The 20416-nt window shown below is 38.7% G+C and overlaps 1 protein-coding gene across 1 annotated transcript; it reads left to right on the top strand.

Moving 5' to 3' along the window:
- Positions 1-11631: 11631 nt before the first annotated feature.
- LOC148877466 (uncharacterized) lies at positions 11632-12234 on the top strand. The gene is made up of 2 exons (XM_088969970.1): positions 11632-11716; positions 11822-12234. The coding sequence occupies exons 1-2, from the start codon at positions 11632-11634 to the stop codon at positions 12232-12234; spliced, it is 498 nt and encodes a 165-aa protein (XP_088826096.1).
- The last annotated feature ends 8182 nt before the right edge of the window (positions 12235-20416 follow it).

The following is a 20416-nucleotide window of genomic DNA, read 5'->3' on the forward strand; positions in this document are numbered from 1 at the left end:
AGTCCTAAAGAAGACCAATGAAGTGATGATTGATTTTGAAGAGCCTGGATCGCAACTTGAGAGTCTGAACAAAACATAGGATGAGATTTTCCAAACTGTTGCGCTAAGATACTTCCTTGCTGGATTGCAAAAGGTTCAGCTTCTTCTATAGATTGTAATTTCTTCCTTCCTCCTGAAATTTGAATATAGTGTAACTGAATATTTAGCATAATAATTCCATAGGAGAATAAAGATTGATTAATTTTCCCTGCATCAATAAAAATGAGACAATCAATATAAGGCTTAAGTTTTAAACACAGTTGAGGTGGAAAGGTTATATCTGGATCTGACTGTAGATGACAGCCTGAAATTGCCTGAAAGATAGAACTAGTTTTCTAATAACCCAAATATTAGAAATATTTGAATCTTTAAATCTTTGAAAATCTTTTCATTTCTCACATACCAAATGTAATATAAGGCAATAGCATACCAAGAAAGCATTAATTGAAAAGTATCTTTATTTCTTGTGTTCAATATAAGTGATACGATCAATCCAAGATGGAGTTATTTCCATAATATTGATATTCCAAGGAGAAGCAAACAACACAGATTTTGTAAAAGGACACTCAACGAAGAGATGATTTAGAGTTTCAAGTTGCTATTAACAAAAGACACATGATAAATCTTGAGTGTCAAGAAGGATTTCATCTTTACAAGGATGTAGTTATAGATAATTCTGTAGAAAAGAAGTTGACACCTTGGGGGGCAAGAAAGCCTCCAGATCCCTTTGGTACAAAAATTGACTTGATCATAAAAAACTGGAAGAGAATCTTGAATCAAGGCAGTATAAGCAATTGAAGTTTTAAATTTCCCAAATGAGTGTTTAGTCCAAATCTAGTGAATGTGAGAATTTTCAGGTAAAATGGGAGTATTTAGAATTTGGGATATCTAGTGAGAATCAAATTGATTTTGGATTAAGGAAGAGTTCCAATGACCATTTATTATAAACCAGAGAAATGAGTATGTTTTAAATGATCAGGAACAAGTTGATTAATTAAATGGAAGCTATTATTCTCTTGGATCCAAGGAACTTGGATGATACTTTCTATAGAAGGGATGGAGACTAAAAATCCTACTTTTGAGAAAAGATTTTGCAATTTGGGAGCTAAAGATTTCCAAAAATAAGAACTAGAATGAGGAATTTTGTAGGGAAAAATTATATTACGAGATAGATATTTGGATTTCCAAAGTTGGGCCCACCAATTTTGCTGATTATTAAGAAATCTCCATGCAAGTTTCTTGAGAAGGACACAATTGATTAATTTTGTTTGTCAAAAACCTAAACCACCAACTAATTTAGGAACAATAAGTTTATTCCAAGGAGCCCAATGATAAAGATGGGGATTTTTTTTTTCAGATTTATTCCAACAAAAGTTCTTAATGATTTGATCAATTTCAGTAATTGTTTTTTTAGGTAATTGAGCTACAAACATGGAATGAATTGGAATTGATCGAAGGACTGATTGTATCAGAACTCGTTCACCTACTTGACTAATGGTGGAAGCTTTCCATTTATTGAGTTTATTCCTAAGACTATCCAAAAGGAAAGAGAATTGGGAATGTTTATTCCATCCCCAAATTAGAGGGAGACCCAAATATTTGGAGTTTGTAGGGAGAGCTTTCACTTGGAGCTGTCTCCGAATCATATGTTGATGCTTTGAATGAGTATTTTACTAAAATAAATACAAGATTTGTCCAAATTAATGAGCTGACCTGAAAGATTTTGAAATTGGTGGAGAAGAGTTTTAACAAAATCCAATTCATCTCTATGGCTTCTCAAGAAAAGAAGAATGTCATCGGCAAATAAAAAGTGAGAGATGGTAGTGGCCCGGGGTGAAATTTTTAACCCTTGAATTCAATTGTTGTTTTCAGCTTTAGAAATCATACGGCTGAAGTATTCCATGACAATAATGAATAGGTGAGGAGATAAGGGGTCTCCTTGCCTGATACCTCTAGTGGGTAAAATCTGGCCCTCTGTAGCGCCATTAATGAGAATTGAGTAAGAGACTAAATAAATACATTCATGAATGATTTGATAGAACTCTGGTGCAAAACCTAAAACTTTAAGGATTTCAAGGAGAAAGGACCACTCAAGACGATCATAGGCTTTTGCCATGTCTACTTTAATAGCTACATAGCATGTACCTTTCCAATGATGTTTCAAGTAGTGGAACATCTCATGGGCAATAATGGTATTGTTCATCATTTGATGGCTTGGGATAAAAGCTGATTGATTAGGAGAGATGCATTTATCCAGGATATACGAAGTCTATTAGCTAGAATTTTTTAAAGGATCTTGTACAACACATTACAAAGACTAATTGGACGGCAATCCTGAACTGTAGTACAATTTTCCTTTTTGGGAGTGAGATAGATAAAAGTATGATTGAGACATTTTAAGAGTTTTCTATTTTGGAAGAAATCTTTGGCAAAAGTTATGATATCATCTCGCATCACATCCCAAAATTCTTTGTAGATCAGGACTGGCAGGCCATTTGGACCAGGAGATTTTAGACTTCCTATACTAAAAAGAGTTGATTTGGTCTCTTCTTTAGAAGGAGCAACAATTAACATCTGATAATCTTCTAGACTAGGGGAGGAGCAATGAGTAAATAAATTTGAGAAATAGTCAATAAAGGTGTCAGCTATATCCTTATGATCAGTCACTCATGTCCCTTGGTTATTTCGGATTCCTTGAATTTCATTTCTTCTCTGGTGATAGATTGTACTTTTATGAAAATAATTAATATTTCTATCTCCCAAATTCAGCCAAAGTTGTCTGGATCTTTGTCCTCAAAAACATTCAATTTGAACAAATGTTTCATCATATTTCTTGTATAGAGAATTTAATTCCATCTGGTTCCAAGTAGTATTTTGTTCACACTAAAGTATTTAGGATTCCAACTTATTCAAAAGTTGATGGGGATCATTAAATTTGGTTTTCTTCCAATTAATAAGATTTTTCTTGATTTGGTCCATCTTCGAAGAGACTCGAAATGCCGCATATCCAAATATAGAGGAATTCCAACCATTTAGAATCTCTGATTTACAAGTTTCACCCAAGAGCCACATTTCAAAGAATTTGAAGGGTTTAGGGTGTTGATCTCTCTTTGGGGAAATATCAAGGATTAAAGGGTGATGATTAGATCCCCACCAAGTTGAAATATTGAGAGTTGCATGGGGAAAGGCTGAGATCCAGTCTAGGCTAGCTAAAGCTCTATCTAGAGTTCTATTAATTAAACCTATAGATCTCTTATTGGACCAACTCATCCTACCACCTTGAATATAAATTTCAATGAGATTATAATCAAGGATCAAGGTACGGTATTGAGTAGAAGTCTAGTAGTTCTATTAGAGGGAGAGGGATCTTAGAATGTAATGTGGTCTGCTTCATTGAAGTCTCCAATAAGTAAAAAAGGAAGGTTAAAGCTTTGGAGTTGTTGATTTAATTGGGACAAAAAATTATTTCTATGGGTTTTAATCGATGGTCCATAAATAAAGCGAAGCAGCCGATTATCTAAAACAGGAATTGAAAATAAGTTCAGAAAAATATACCTCGGGTGATGCAAAAAGATAGAAATAGAAAAACCAATTTTCTAAAAAATAGCTAATCCTCCTGCTCAACCTTCAGGAGGAAGTAAATACATATTAGAGTAATGAAAACGATCATCTAGCAATTGCATATTTTTAGCAGGAATTTTGGTTTCGCAAAGGAAAATAAAATCATGATTAAAGTTTTTAACCAAAATTCCTAAACCTTGAACTGCCTTGGGTAGTTCAGCCCCATGGTAGTTCTAGCTTATAATTAACATTAGCCGTCATGTGGCTGTTGTAGGCCAGCCACCACCTCCCTTTGTAGAAGAAACATAACTGAAAAGAAAAGAAAAGAAAAACTTATCGAATTCGTATTAGCCTCCAAATTATCTTAAACTGACATTGTAGCAGGAGTAGGAACTGTGAGAGCCATCTCATTTTCCAAATTAGGGTAGATAACAGGTAAGATCCATTCAGTCTGGTTAGTGTGGAAAGATTCTCGTCGAGCATAGACAGGGAGATCAGAAGAGTTTTCCATTTACAAATGTTGAAGAAGGTCAGTCCAAGGTCGCTTTCTTCGAGAAGAGGAAGGATCCATAGATAAAGAAGAAAATAAATTGATTAAAAGATGTTGGGCATGCTCAGCAAGATGAAAAGTTTCCAAGGAGACTCTCATCGTCGAAGGAGTACTAGTAGAATGAGTAGAAAAAGCTTCTGAAGAGGTAACTCGAGCTAAAGTAGTATCAGTTGGGTGATATGTGTGGAGGAGCAGTTTGAGTAGAAACCGGTGGAGTGGTTGTTGGAGAAGAGTTTGGGGGAACCAGAACTTAAACGAAGGTACGAAATGAGGGGCGATGCTAGTTGCACCTCATGGGAATTTCTACATGTAACCAGGGTCCAGGAAGGTGCATGACTCTTTGATTAAAATATTGTTCAAAGGATTGCCCAAAGACATGAGGTATAGGCTGAGAACATCTTCGAAAAAATGACCAACTCGACCACAAATGTAACAAGAAGCAGGAAGATCTTCATAACGATAAACTACTCAATGAGTGGCATTGTAAAAACATCCCACTTTTAGGGGTTGGTCAATAGTAACAAGCACCTTTGCTCGGATATAATTTTGAATAACCGCTATTTCACGGGTGGGACCGATTCTTTCAAAGAGGGGATGCCCTACACCTTCAGAAATGATTTCATATCGGAAATCATGTAGTTGTACCTAGAGTTCAATTTGATTCAGATGCCATTCATACTAAGGTCTTCCTGGTACCCACGGTTTTAGGATGATCCATTGTCCAATAAGTATCCAAGGGCCATTATTATGAATCCTAATGAAATCTTCTTCATAACGAAATCTTAATCTAAAGTGTCATTGTTGAAAATGAGCCATTAAAAGGCGATCAGGATTAAGATTCCAGAGGGAGTAAAGTCCTTCTAGGTCAGAAAATTGGTTGGTTAGACAAGGGATAATCGACAGATAAAAGAAAAGGCCCAATTTTCAGTAAGTGAGGTTGAATATCAACAAGCTCAATACTAGGCAGGTTGTTTGCATGGAGCATATTTCGAAAAGTTTCATTTAAGGCTTCTAAGTCCTCCATGGGAAAAAACCGAAAAGGTAGTCACGAAACAAACTAGCTAGAGGAGGAAAATAAAATAGAAGAAGAGAAAAATAGGAAGGGATTGGGGGAAATAGAATACAAGAAGAGAAAAATAGGAAGGGATTGGGGGAAGAAAAATTAGAAGAAAGAAATAGTAATAAACGGGAAGTAAAATCAACACCTAGCCACACCTAGAGGCAATCACTTCTAAGTGGTAGGAAAGAGTAAAGAAAAGCAAGCTGTTACATCAAGAAATCACTGGAAATCAAAGGAATTGACATGAAAAGACTAAGACTAAGATGAAAAGGTCGAGGCTAGCTAAAGTTGAAAAGAAACCAAACTAGAACAATAAAAGGAGAGTTAAAAGACAACTATAAAAAGCAAATTAAATAAGATAAGAATGTAGAAATAACTAGAAATAAGGAACTATATATAGTTTAATAATCATATACAACTATGCAAGGTAGATTATATTCGTAGTAAAAGAGATACTCCCAAAGTAAGTAGATGATGAATTGTCCCAGAATATTATGATGAAAGTGTACATAGAGTTCCGCTCCAATAAGCCTTCAAATCAAAAGTTAGTTATGTGAGATTCGCAGCATCTAGAATTATTTCACTTCATCCCATCAAGAAAATAGTATCACTACGTCACCTTCTTACGATTTCTTTCATGAAATCCTCCTTCATCTTCTTACAGTTTCTTGCCTGTTGGTCAGAATTTAGAAATTGCTTTTGATCAATGACATTTTCTCTTTTGAGCCAAAAAAAAATCCCTACGATTCCTTGTACCTTGAATATTTGAGTTGTTTCAAACAGACGTTACTAGGCACCATGGGCTACTATGAAAGTTAGTACGGGACTATGGGTGATCAAGAAGGATAGAGGTTAGAAATTGAACCCAAGATTAACCTGTCTCTCTAATGTTCCCTTCTGAAATCGACCCAACCTGACTGAGTAGAATGAATTCACATCCCAACCATGTATTGGGAACATCTCCCAATGACAAGTATGGGAGATGTTCTCGATGCACAATGAGATGTGCATGTGGGGCATTTTTTGGGCGTGTTTTGTGGGGGGGAAGTGTGAACTCAAGCAGCATGCAATTTTCAAACCTGACCCGACAGGGTTTAATCCTACCAATTCAACCCTCAGGCTTAAAATTGTATTTTTTTATGATACATCTTGGAAACTTAAAATCTATTAATTAAAATCAAAAATTAGTTTATAGATTCTAATATGTCACTTTTTCCATTAATGAAAGAAGAAAAATTAAAATAAATATGGAAAGAAATCCTAATATTTAAGACTATGGAGTTGGAAGTCACCTATGTGCTTGGGGTATCATGACCTAGTGGGAGAGAGTCAGTCAAAACCTGAACCTTACTCGAATTAAAGAATGAGAACCCTTACCTGACCCTAGACCTGAATAGGCCTGACTCTAACCTGAACCTACAGTGTTAGGTCAAGCTAGATTTACCATTTAACCTGACCCACTCCTTTCCATGTAAAAGTTTTGTCCATTGGGTTCCATTTGTTTGTAATGCAAATTTGAATCAGATACAAATTTTGCACCTAGTCCACTTTTCCATACATTTGTTTATAACTATGCATGTGTTTTGAACCGTGGGCTTTTATTGAATAAACACTACTACATAGGTGCCACTTCAGCATTTCCCTCATTATGTTAATCCGTACGCATAGGGACTTGCAAAAGTAGACTTCGGTTTATGTGTGTGCCTACCATTGAGAGAAGCTTCATTGTAGCACTTCCCCCAACGGGTAGCCATTTATTCACTGTTTTGCTAATGTGGTGCCTAATGGCGCCTAAGTGTCAATAAATGGGTTCATCATTGCTTTTCTCGGTTTTCCAAGCAAATCAAGTACAAAATTTTTAGTCAATACACATCCACGGTTCCAAACATATACTACAATATTGCACTCTTACCCAATGTAAAATTTGCAGTTTTTGTTTTTTGCATCAATTGGCAGTGTAAATTTTGCATCTAACAAATTGATCACCACTTTCCTTATACCTTTGTTCTTTCCCATATGCAGACCACATCAATTAGCTTATTCTCTTCCCCCAGCCTCTATTCTCCTTTGTATAAAGGGGAGACCATATCATCTTCCTATTTTACTTCTTAAAACAAACAAACAAAAAATTCAAATCTGAAACAAAAATAAACCAGGACTTAGACAGTACATTTGCACTTCTATGCATTTACACCAGTACAAATGCAAATCTGGAGCCTAAATGCTTGTGCAAACCCATTGAGAACCATCATCATCCACATTCTTCAACGTCACTGAGTGAATTTGCCTATAAGCTCCTCTACACATGCATGTCTCCAAATATCAAACGGTTTTCTACTTGTCTCTATTTGTTTCTCACTATCACCATTTTTGCTTTGCATTTGTCTCCAGACTACAGAGCAGAAAAAATTAGGCATCAACAACATAAAAAAATAAAATTAAGTGGATGTACGCTTATTTCTGAATTCCTTTAGTCTGTTCAAGCAAGGATGCAGATAGTTCAGCTAACGCAAACGTTGTGTAATTCCTTAATATATATACATCGCTATCAGGCTGAGCAAAATACATAGCCGAAAAGCTGGCCAATTCAAAGTCTTGTAATTTGTAAATCAATCCAAACTGGTGACGTGGGTAGTAGTTGCCCCTTCCCCAGATTGATCCTCCAATATGACTGACTCCAGCAAGGGATAAAGTAATTAGTGGTTTGAACTTAATGTGGCCACTGACTCTACCGGACTAGCCCGTCCAACCACGCCCAATTAGATGCACGGTTTGCATTTTTTGCCACATTTTTTTAATAGGGGCACCCCTCGTCCCCCCTAATTATAGAAAACACAAAAATAAAGTTGGCCTTAATATATAGATAGATAGATAGATAAATATATTCGTCTTTTTATCAAGTGTTATAATATAGATGTTTTACACTCAAGTTTATTTTTTTTAAGTTAAGATTTAAGGCCAAAAAAGACATTTCCAGCAAAAATAATGGGCCAATGCATCTTGCATCACATATTTATACTTCTTTAAAAATCACGAATAGCTTCACGAATATTTCTGGAATTTTTTATGGATAAAATTTACCTTTCCATTTTTAAATTGTTGATAAAGAAATGAGGGCAAATAGGATAATCAGTTGTTGATATTAAATAATTAGCTGAAAAGAGGTAATTTGAAAATATTCAATGCATTCAATTCCCCCTCATTAAATCCAACATTTAAGGTATTAACTTGCATTCACCTTCATTGAATCATATGTTCAAGGCATTTTTGTTTCTTTTCATCATTAAATTCTATTAATTAAATCCATACATAATAAATTAACAATTCTAATAACATAAGACCTTATATTTTAAAATCTACCTAGAAAAACATCTAGGTGGTGGAAAAAGTAAACTATTTTGGATCAAATGGGTCAATCCATATTCTCACAATTAAATAATAAAACTGAAAAATAATATAGAAATTAAAATAAATAAGAACATTTTTTACATCATATATATGACATATTAAACAATAATAAGTATGATAAATAAGAAATACTTTTATTAATGATGGAAATGGAATGTAAAATTTAAAACCAATTGGAAATAAAACTATTTTCCTTTTCTCTCTCATTAAATCTCATATGTAAAGTATATTCTCTCATTAAATCCTATAATTAAGATATATTTTTCTCATCATTAAATTCTACTAATCAAACCCACAACATTAATTTTAATAGTATAAAAATAAATATTTTGAAAAGTAATTTGAATACTAAACTATTTTCTTCCCTCCAGGTGTTGGGTAGGCCTGTCAATGATACCCAAAAATCTGAGGCCCGATCCTACATATGATCCAATTATCTCGAATTTGAATGATGTATTTATGTAATCAAATCGGATTAGGATTTAACCACATCCGATCTGATTAATATCCAACTCCGATTATATTATAATATTTATTAATTTTAATATATAAATTTTATATAATTATATTTAAGATCATAAAAATATATTCTGTATATTATATTATATATGAATTTATATATAAGAAATTTATTATGTTATATTTATATTAATTTTTTATATATAAAAGTTGAAAAATAAATATTTTTTTATTTTTTTGGTATTTTGGAAAATTTATAGCGGAGTTGGATTAAATTCGAATATGATCTAAGTCCATTTGGATTCAAATTCGAATTCAAGTCTTTAAATTCAACCGGATTTCAGATCTGATTTGGATGTAGGTTCTCAATAATCAGATCTGATTTGGATGTAGGTTCTCAATAATCAGATATGATTTGGATAAGTCCGATCCGATTACATCCCTTGTGGTGGGTAAGCAATTCAACCATTTCGGGTCAAATGGGCTAATAAATAATGTCATAATGAAATAATAAAAAATTAAAATATATAAAATATATAATACGAAAAAATAAAAAGAATTGGACATATTTCCAATATTGTATATTCATTATACTAAACAAAAACAACTATGAAATATAAGAAGTATTTTTATTAAAGATGAAAATGGAATGTCAAATTTAAAATCATCCTATAAATGAAAAGATATCATAGTCAAATAATAAAATTTTTAAAAATAAAAAATGCAAAGAATCACAAAAATAAAAATTAGCGAAAAATTTTGCACATATCTAATGTTATATATTTAAAAAAAATAAAACATTGGGTACATCTCTAATATTATACATTCATTATATTGAACAAAAAGTATTACACATAAAAAATAATTCTATCAATGATGGAAATGTAATACAAAATTTAATGTCAACCTAGAAATCAAACTATTTTTCTTTTTGGGTGATGGATTAATGGTTTAGGTTAAATGGATTAATCAATGATATGATAATTAAATAATAAATCTTTGAAAACTAAAATAGTACAAGTAATCAAAATAATATATAAAAATTATATAGTGATTATATCAAACAAAAATTAAGTGAGATAAGTAAATATTATTTATATAATGTAGATGAAACATATAATTAAAAACTAATTTGAAAGCAAAGCTATTTTCTTATCTAAATGGTGGGTCAATTATCCAAGTTTTCAAAAAAACAAAACTCATGATGTCATAATTGAATAATAAATATTTAAAGATGGTGACCCAATATCCCCTTACCTTTTTCTCCTTTGCTCAGATGTGCTCTCTAGGATGTTTTTAAAGATGGTGCAGGAAAAGAAAATTTTTGGTGTCAAGCTTAACATTAGATGTCCAATAATCTCTCATTTGTTTTTTGCAGATGACAGATCCATCTTCACCAAAGCTGATCTAGTTGTAGGTCAGATGGTTTTGGTGGCAATTAGAACTTATAAGCAAGCATCAGGACAATAGGTAAATCTAAACAAATCTGAAGCTACTTTTAGTAAAAATGTGCACTGTAGGATTCAATAGTTATTAGTTAGAAGCATGCAAATCAAGAGAACGGAAAAACCCTCTGTTTACTTAGGTTTGTCCTCCCACTTTTGTAGATCAAAATATAAAATGTTTGAATTCCTAACTGACAAAGCAGAGAGAAAGGCCTCTAACTGGAAAAATAAGTGGTTGAGCTTAGTAGGAAAGGGGGTGTTTGTTCTCAATGCAGTCTCTGTCTACATCATGTCTTGCTTCAAGTTGCCAAGTGAGGTGTGTGAGAAACTAAAGAAGAAACAAAATGATTTTTGGTGGAACAAGGAAAGGGATAGGAAAGGGAATAATTGGGTTAGTTGGAGAAACCTCAATCAAAATAAACTCTCTGGTGGTTTGGGATATAGAGACCCTATCTCTTTTAATAAGGCCTTGCTGGCCAAGTTGGCTTGGAGGCTGGCCAAGGGTGAGGATAGTCTATGGGCTCAGGCGTTAAGAGCGAAGTATATATATATTAGAAATCGATATTTTTTAAATGATTATCTTCATAAATCAGGTTCATGGGGTTGGAAAAGTGTCCTAGTGGGTAGAGAGATTATTAAGGAAGGAGTGTGATGGTCTCTAGGCTCAAGGAGAAATATTGCAATTTGGGAAGACCCATTGATTCCTAGAATTCCAGGCTTCAAAATCATAGGCCCAAAGCCAAATAACTCCAATATTTCAAAAGTTTGTGATTTGTTTATTCCAAATAGCAAGGTGTGGAATGCAAACCTAATCATCAATACCTTTATCCTTCCAATTGCCCAGAAAAATTTGGAAATCAAACCCTCCTCTCTGCGATTGGAATGACAAACAAACCTAGGTCATTGATAAGAAAGGCACTTTCTCAGTTAAATCTGCCTATTTTGTAACAAGTAACTTTGTTGAATCCTCAAGTTCTCAAGGCGTAAGAGATAAACAACCCCTATCCCAGATTTGGAATCTGAAAGTGTCCCAAAAAATTAAACACTTCCTTTGGTGTGTTTGCCTTAACGCAGAGGCTGTTAAGACAAATTTGGTAAAGAGGAGAATTATGACTATTGCCACCTGTCCTGTCTGCTCAAAGGATGAAGAAATAGTTATACACACTCTCTGTGAGTGTGATTTGGAAAAAGCATGTTGGTTTGGTATCCCTTTGGGGATTAGAATGCAACCCCTCCCTTCTATATCGTCATTTAAGGATTGGCTAATAGGCTAGCTCTCTTTGTGCAATGTTATTACAGATAGGAAACAAGAATTGAAATCTACTATAGCTCTTCTTTGTTGGAACATCTGGCTCCATAGGAATGATAGTATTTTTAATGATGCTTTATCTAACCCAAGCTTTGTTATTGATAGGGTTCTGAATCAACTCCAAGAACTTCTGAAGATGGAAGCTACTTCATCACAAACACAGCCCCTTTCTAAAGGAGAGACTGTAAATTCTGTTTTTTGGACTCCCCCTCAAGCTAATTCATTGAAATTGAATGTGGATGGAGCCTTTTTGGTAGTTAATACAACAGATACTGGTTTAGTTATTAGGGATCATGGAGGTCTTTTTGTGGCGGCTAAGTGTGGCAAAGCTTCAACTGTCTCAGCTCTTCAAACAAAGGCTCTAGCTGTCCTAAATGGCTTGTTGTTTGCTCGAGACTTGTAGATTAAAAGGGTAATTATTGAAAGTGACAATAAATCACTAGTTAGTTGGGTCCAAAAGGAAGGGATTGTTTGTCCTACTAAGCTTTTTACCATAGTTCAAGATTGCTTAAGAGTTGCTTGTTTTTCTGATGTCCCTTTCTCCTTTGTAAAGAGGTCGGCAAATAAAGCTGCCCATCTTGCAGCTCAAAGAGGTCTCTTGGGACCGGAAATGTGGCTGGATGCTGCTCCCTTTTGGTTGGCTGGTGCTCTAACTGTTGATTGGTCTGATGGTTAACTATTTTTCCATTTCTTATGTTTTTCAATTGGTGGTGGCGTTGTTTGTTAGTTTTTATGCTTCATGTTTCTTTCTCTTGTTATTCCTTTGCTTTGGCTTTTTGCTTTGTAATTAAATACTTTTCTTACCAAAAAAAATTAATGCTTGTTGTTGCTGCCCAGATTAGTCGAGGGCAACGAGGTAAATTTGCTCCCAAATTCTGAAGGCTTTGAAGATTCAGAGGAGGGTGAGCCGAGGCCGAGGACTGTGGGTCAAGGTGAGATGCTCCCTTCTGAGTACGGTAGAAGCTAAGGACTACGAGCCATCGGCTTAGTGACGAGGTCCCTGGAGATCTAAGGTACTACAAAACAAGAGATGTCAAAGGCCTCAGGTGGAGACCTGAGGCGAAGGCTCCAACGCTCAAGTTAGTACGAGGTGTAAGGTGGGGGAGGGTGCAAACAAGGTCTTGGTGGTAGTCCTCGGATGCATTGGATCCCTAAGAGTAGATGCTAATGAAGCAAGGTAGGTGCAAGAATTTAATTCAAGGCACTGGAAGTAAATATGGGAGCTAAATCAGGATTATGGGATCTGGATCCCTTGTCAAAGGAGAGTTACCTCATATTTATACTTGAGCGAGCTAGAGGCAGGTGGAGATGAACACATGAAATGAGAGTCATACGAAGTCAGGCGACAGGTCCTTAAGAGTATGCCTAACTGCTCTGTGGTTCACTTTGTACAAAGGCAGTAGGGCTCCCCTCTGTTATGGCTAGCATTATCAAGCGTTAGTGGGTTGGGCCTCTTAGCCTGTAATGGGTTGGGCCTGGCTAGCCCACATCACTTGACCCCACTCCCGAGGCCGATGTGAGGTCTTGACTTCAGCTAGTAATGGAGATGATAGTCAAGGTAAGACCTCGGCTTCGGTCATCAAGAGTAGCGACTGTTATGCCTTCGGTTTTGTCAGCCGAGGGGTATTCTACAATGGCGTCGCTTACACTTCGTATGCATCTTCTTTCCCCATCGGTTCGGAGATGTGTGTGGTGTGGATGCCTTAGGTTAGTGGGGATGGTCCCATGCCACATACAGTCAGGTCGAGTCAGGGGCCCCCTATGAGGAGGATGGTCACCCAGATAGGTGCGTGTTTTTCAAGCTGAGTGGTTCACCCGATGGGCCGCGATGGGCAGACTCCACGATTCACTCAACGGGTTGCAGCGGGTGATCCTTGCAGTTCATCCAGCGTCGTTTCATCTTTCGAGGGCACGAGCCGAGAGGTGCGATAAAGCTGGTTCGCAGAAGTGAAGGGTCCCCGCGACCGTTGGACCTGTAGTAATTTAAGCCATTGCTTGGGCATCATTTCCTCTTCCGAGGGTGAGTGCTAAGTGGCGCATTATGGTAGGATGGTGGAAAAGGAGGTGCCTCAGTCATTGGATCCGGTGAGATCTGGGCCACCCGTTTTCGTTTAAATAGGGGCCTTAGTGGTGATTTTCCCCATCATTTGAACTTAGGCGCCCTTGCTGTCAATTGAACTCAGCTCCCAGGTTCTCAATCCTTTATGACACCCCGTCTTCACCTTCCTCACCATCTTCTAGGTAATTCACAATGTCTTTCTCAGACTCTGGCCTTGAGTTCCATGAACTCCCAAACACCTCGGGAGAGAGCTCTTCTTAGACCCCTTCCCCTCTCTCCTCGTTAGGTTCCTTGGCCATTGTCCCTCTTCGGCAGGAGATAGCGGTGCTGAGGGAAAGAGTAGCCTCTAGGAGCGCCGAGGGATGCCACTGAGGCAATGGCTCTCCCCATGAAAGCGTCGGGTCGGCGTTGTTGAGGGAGCCCAAAGGGTTTCCTCAGGCCGGGGGGAAGATGTTGCAGAGCTTGCCGTTGGATCAGTGGGAGGGAGCGTTGCCCGAAGGGTAGCTGACACTGGTGTCCCATGCTCAGAGTTTAACAGCTTCTTGGAGGTGGGCCAAGTTAAATCCCTAGCGAGGAAGTTTCACATACCCCGGTCCAACGATCATAGGGTTCTCGACGTAGGTGATCGGCCATGGACCCCTGACAAGGGGGAAATCTGTATTTACCAACATTTTTTAGAGTTTGGCCTTAGATTTCCCCTCCCTTCTTTAGTCTTTGAGTTATTGGAGTGGTACGGTATCACTATCAGTCAGCTCATCCCCAATGCCCTTAGAACCATAACAGCGATGTTGGTGTGGGCTCGACTTCGGAATGTGGAATTGGCATAAAAAATGTTCCATGCCATGTTCACTCCAAGGAATCATGCTTCCGAGGCCAACATGTACTACTTCCATCCTTGGAGAGGGAAGCCAGTGCACAACCCCTCATCCATCCATGGGTGGAAGGACAATTTTTTCTATGTCTCCTACCAAGCTGCCCCGAAGGTTGGAGGTTTAGGTCTAAGTGGGGGTAGGCCTATGTAGTTGTTGAGAGATGTCCCCCTCCTCTTCGAGACGAGGAGGCCGCTGCCATGGCTCATTTTCTTGTGATGGGGAAAGTCTAGGCAAGCCATTGGTGGAGGAGGAGATTCCCCTAGTATTCACTAGGATTAGCCCTGCCCCTCGGTAGGAGAGGTTTTGTAGTTACTTTGCACGCCTTCCACATCTTCAGTTGGTTGTGCTGACCATTTTCCTTTGTTGTTTGCAAAGATACCAATGGATGCCAAGCAGCGATTGCTCGAGAAGGCCCACATGAAGCAGACTGAGAAGAAAACAAGGGCACAAACATCGAAGCGGCCTAGCAAAGGGGTTACCCCCCTTTCTCAACGAAGGGGGGAAATCAACACGTTTCCGCCAAGGGGAAACGACTAGTGGTGGCACCCCAAGAGCTCGCCGAGGGGGCCAAAAAGTAAGTAGAGGTGCCAAGGAGGTCAGCCAAAGACACGTCGAGGGAGGAACCGCCGCGGAAGGTGGCCAATACTGAATGCCCGACTGAAAAGGTGGTGAGGAGAGACGTTCCCGGGGAGCGTCCATCCGGGCCTTCTTCAGCTTCGCCATCAGTTCAAGGGCTCCCTGAGAGAGCCAAGGGGGCTGATAAGGTGTTTTGTCCACAATGGCAGCTCCGCGAAGGGGACTCCATCCAAGACAAAGGGGTCAGCCAGGCCTTGATGAGCGGGGCGATCCTCCCGAGGGATCATTACCACTTGTTGTAGAGCGACCCCAAGGCTATTTATGACAAAGGCTTGTACCATCTGAAAGAGGTAAGATTTTTGGTTTTTTTACTTTGTATCTTATGTATTTCCTTCTCTTCCTCCTCTTTTGTTCACTAACTAGTTTTGTTGCAGGCTTGCCTACACTTCGTCGATTTGGGGGACCGAACGAGGCTGGCGATGTCTTGCATTGATAAGCTGGAGAAGAAGTAGAGGTTCTAGAAGTTCGTCAAGGAGAAGCTCCAAAAGGAGAGGGAGAAGCTTTAGAAGATCGTTGCTGCTGCTGAAGAAAAGTACCAAAAATTTAGGAAGGCGTTCTTGGACAAGCAGTCAATTCGGGAATGCCTCGAGATACAGCTAAAAGAGGCGCGGCAGGGTCTTTCCAAGGAGCAGATGGAGAGAGTTCGTCTGGAGAGCATCGTCTCCGAGGCAGAGAGGTAGGCAACTGATGCTGAAGGAAGGGTTGCCGAGGTGGAGAAGAAGGCTACCGAGGTTGTGGTATCTATGGAGCAGGAGAAAAAGGCAGCAGCCGAAGCAATGGAGGCATTCAAGAAGTCCTCTGAGTATCTGGATGCATTCGTGTAATACGTGTCGGTGTCTTACCTCAACAAGATCGAAGATACGAAGAAGGCGCTCCTACAAGTGATGTCAGACTTTGATGGAGTACGAGTCGGTGTCCTACAGGTGATTCCAAATGCCCTTGACGAAGCCCAGTTTGCTAATGACTCCGCTCGTCCTCCTCCTGGCGATGAGGCCTAGGTGTGGATCTCCCCCCTTTTCTTTTTCATTCTATTGTTGTTGTTGCTACTTCCGCTAGGAAGGTGAAGCGTCGGCTTCGCCCCCGATGAACTGCTTCAAATGCCCATAGGGAATGTGGGACTCTATTTCGTTCTTCAACTCATAGCAGTCCTCGGTGTCGTGGCTGACGCCGCAGTGAAATTTGCAATACTTTTTGGGGTTCCTCTTCATCTTTTCTGGCCACTTCACAAACTTCTCCTCGCCTATCTACATCAGGATTTGGGTCTGGGAGGAGTTAAGTGGCATATATTGGCCATAATCCATCATCGGGGCTGATGGCTTCTTGTTATCTTTGCCGCTATCACCTTGGTGGTCTTCATTCTTCCTTTTCTTTCCTGAGAGCCCACAGTTGCGTTCGGCCTCCTTCTTCTGGTGATCCCTAGTCGAAGCCTCTTTGGCGACAATGTACTTTTAGGCCTTTTTTAGGAACTCCAGCTTTGTGTTCGGCAAGGTCTTGGCGACCAAACACTTGAGGGCGGAGCCAGCTCGGAGTCCGTTGATGGCAGCATGCATTGAGACCATGGGGTCGAGGTCCCTTACCTCGAGCTCTTCTTTTTTGAAGTGGTCGATGTAAGACCGCAAGCTTTCACCCGATTTTTGCTTGATAGACATGAGCGAGACAACGCTCTTCTGGCACCATCTATTGCTGATGAAGTGGGTGAGGAACATGTTGGCAAACTACTCCCATAAACTGATTGATCTCGGGGGGAGGTTGGAGAACCAATGGCGTGCTACCCCCTTAAAGGTGGCCTGGAAAGTTTGGCACGTCAAGGCATCGAAATACCCATAGAGTATCATGAGTTCTCTAAAACTTTCTAGGTGGTTGTCTGGGTTCGATGAGCCATCGTACATCTCCAAAGTAGGAGCCTTGAAGTGTGGGGGGAGGGGCTCCGAAATGATTTCCAGGGTGAATGCATCCATGCAGCCAGCAGAATTTCCATGACTAGCAGAGGTGTCAGCTCAACTCTCCTTGACTTGGTGGAGTTCATCTCTGATGGCCCCGAGCTCAGCTTGCAACTAGGTAAGCCCTGGATCGGTAGGAGCATGGGCCCCACTTCTTTCTTCACGGACTCAATGAGTATCAGCTCAAATTCCCAAGTACTCCGAGGCCAGGTCATGCGCTCCTCTACATGCACGATGATTGTTCAAAACGTCACACTGGAGCATTCATACGACTCCCATCTGGTGCCAACCGCAAAGCAGTTAGGCGTACTGGCAAGGACCTATCGCCTGACTTCGTATGGCTCTCATCTAGACAAGGGATCCAAATCCCAAAATCCTAATCCAGCTCCTGCATTTACTTCCAGTGCCTTGAATTAAATTCTTGCACCTACCTTGCTTCATTAGCATCTACTCCTGGGGATCCAATGCATCTGAGGACTACCACCGAGACCTCGTCTGCACCCTCCCCCACCTTACACCTCATACTAACTTGAGTGTTGGAGCCTTCGCATCAAGTCTCAACCTAAGACCTCTGACATCTCTTGTTTTGCAGTACCTCGGATCTCCAGGAACCTCGTCACTAAATCAACGACCCGCAGTCCTCGGCTTCTACCATACTCAGAAAGGAGCATCTCGCCTTGGCCCACAGTCCTCGGCCTCAGCTCACCCTCCTCTGAATTCTCAAAGCCTTCGGCCTGCCTTCAGAATTTGGGAGTGAATTTACCTCGTTGCCCTCAACTAATCCGGGCGGAAACACTTATTAAATGGCTTTCAATCCTATCCTCGACGTTCATGAGGTACTACAATTTGAAATGTTCTAGACATAGATTTCAAATATAGGGAATCCAGCCAAAGGCAAAGATTAGTCAAGCTACACCGATGACAATTTATGCATTACATAGGCATCAAAGGCTGTGCTTGTCGCTGTTAAGTACTTCCCATTCTCCCTATTAAGTCTCCCTCAAGACAGCAACAAAACCGGCCTATGGTGGGGATCCTACCGAGAAGCCTCGCTCAGAGGTTGAGACGGGGTTTCTAGAGAAAGACTGACAAAGAAGAACATGAGATCAGGGTCATTGTTAGGGTTAAAGACATTATGCGGTGGAAATCATTTCGAGATTTAATCAAAGGTTAGTAAAAGGAACGGGATCTGCTCCTCACAGTTGGGCGCCTCACATGCACATCCACCGTGCATTGGGAACATCTACCGTGAAAAATAATTTACAAGTACAGGAGATGTTCCCAATGCATGGTAGGATGTGAGTGTGAGGCACCCTATGTGAGGAGCAGATCCGGTCTCCAAGTAAAAACCCTTGTATTTCTCTTCCATTCCTCTAAACGAGAAGGTGAAACCGTTGTGTTTATTTTCTTTCTCCTCTCCCCAGAATTAGCACCACTACCACCTCATCCATTACAATCAGTAGCAGTAACAATTGGGCTGATTCATGTCGAATTATTTATAGTCATCCAATGGTAGTTATGAGCAATGTTTTCAACCCATCGTTGACCCGACCAGTCGAATCATTCGAACCATCACCACCCGGCCAGGATTTTGGGTCTGGTTTAGTCAAGACCCGTCAAACAGTCAAAACCATTGATTTGGTCAAGAACCATTTGACTCAATTGGTCAACTGTTGACCCGTTCGACTAGGTGATCGGGTCGTTAGTTACACACTCAATGCATGCAAAACTTTTTGAGGCTATAACTTTGCATTTCGATGTCCGATTGGGGTGATTTTTTTTTATTGTAGGTAACTTTTCAAGATCTATGCATCCCAAGGTATGTCATTTGCTATTTTTTCAAAAAAAAACTTTTTTGGCCTCAAATTGCAATTTTTAATATTTTTATAAATAAAAAATTAAAAACTAAATTAAAAAATATATATTAAATATAAAATAATACATATAACCCAACTGGTCGAACCAATGACCCACGACATGCGGCAAATCCAGCAAGGGTTCCATCGAGACAACTACCTAGTCTGTAGATGCTAAGGTGAGCTATTTAATGCTTCGCATGCAAAACATATTTTCTGTCTGTTGATGCTAGTCAGACCTGGTTTGAATTTGATATGTTTGTTCAAGCTTCTTGTTTTAGATTCGACTTCCACTATTCACTGCCTCCTAATTTGTTTAGCAATTTAGTCTCAGAGAACCGAATCGTTTTGGTAGTTCAAGGACATTTTTGTAATTCAAGCAATCCTAAATTCGGGTCACAGGACATTTTCAAGGCAGAAGACGATGAATAATGTTTTTTTTTTCAAGTGTAGTTTTAACATTTTAAAAGTTTTTAGTAACATTGTTTCAGTCTTAATGTTTTTTTAAGAATAATTTTAACATTTTAAAAGTTTGAAGTCACACATGTTATTATGTGATACAGATAATTGACATGTTTTGAAAGTTCAGGTATTGAATTGGCACATTTTAAAGTTTGGAGACCAAAGTGACTAGAAATGACAATGGGGCAGGTTTGGGGCAGGGCATCGCCTCCTCGTCCCCACCTTGTAGTCAAGATACTCTACCCCATCCTCGATGACGAGAAGAGTACCCATTTCCCGTCGACCCCGAATCTTCTCCTCTTCAAGACAATCACCTAAAAATTATCTATTATGTGGATAATTTACAAATAGGATTATGGGAATTTAAGAGTATTTTAAGAATTGAATAACGATACTTTGAGGCAAGGTTCAAATAGGATTATTGGAAACGCAAGGTATATAGGTAAGGCAATTTTAAGAGACGTATCAAGATACGCTTTGGAAACCTATAGATACAGACAAAAAATCAAGATACACATGGATACACTAGAAAATCTAAAAAAAAAATCCTTAAAAATATAAATAATAATAAAAATGAGTTTTATGTGAGTATAATTAATTTATTTAAACATAAAAACCATTCTTTAATGATTTATATAAGGTATTGGGATATAATTAGTAAACATTGAAAAATAATAGAACTAAAATGTTTGTGTATATATATTAATATTTATTAGTTAATATTTTTTTGAAATCATTTATTAATTAATATTTTTTTGAA

Source organism: Nelumbo lutea, chromosome 1 (genome assembly GCF_056320005.1).
Source record: "Nelumbo lutea isolate HS-2025 chromosome 1, American lotus-T2T, whole genome shotgun sequence".
NCBI classification, from domain to species: domain Eukaryota; kingdom Viridiplantae; phylum Streptophyta; class Magnoliopsida; order Proteales; family Nelumbonaceae; genus Nelumbo; species Nelumbo lutea.

What these genes read in the sequence shown, in the direction of transcription:
- LOC148877466 (XM_088969970.1), top strand. Translation starts at nt 11,632, where the DNA reads ATGACTATTGCCACCTGTCCTGTCTGCTCAAAGGATGAAGAAATAGTT. An exon ending in GTGTGATTTGGAAAAAGCAT is followed by an intron (nt 11,717 to 11,821) that starts GTTGGTTTGGTA and finishes ATGTTATTACAG; the next exon opens with ATAGGAAACAAGAATTGAAA.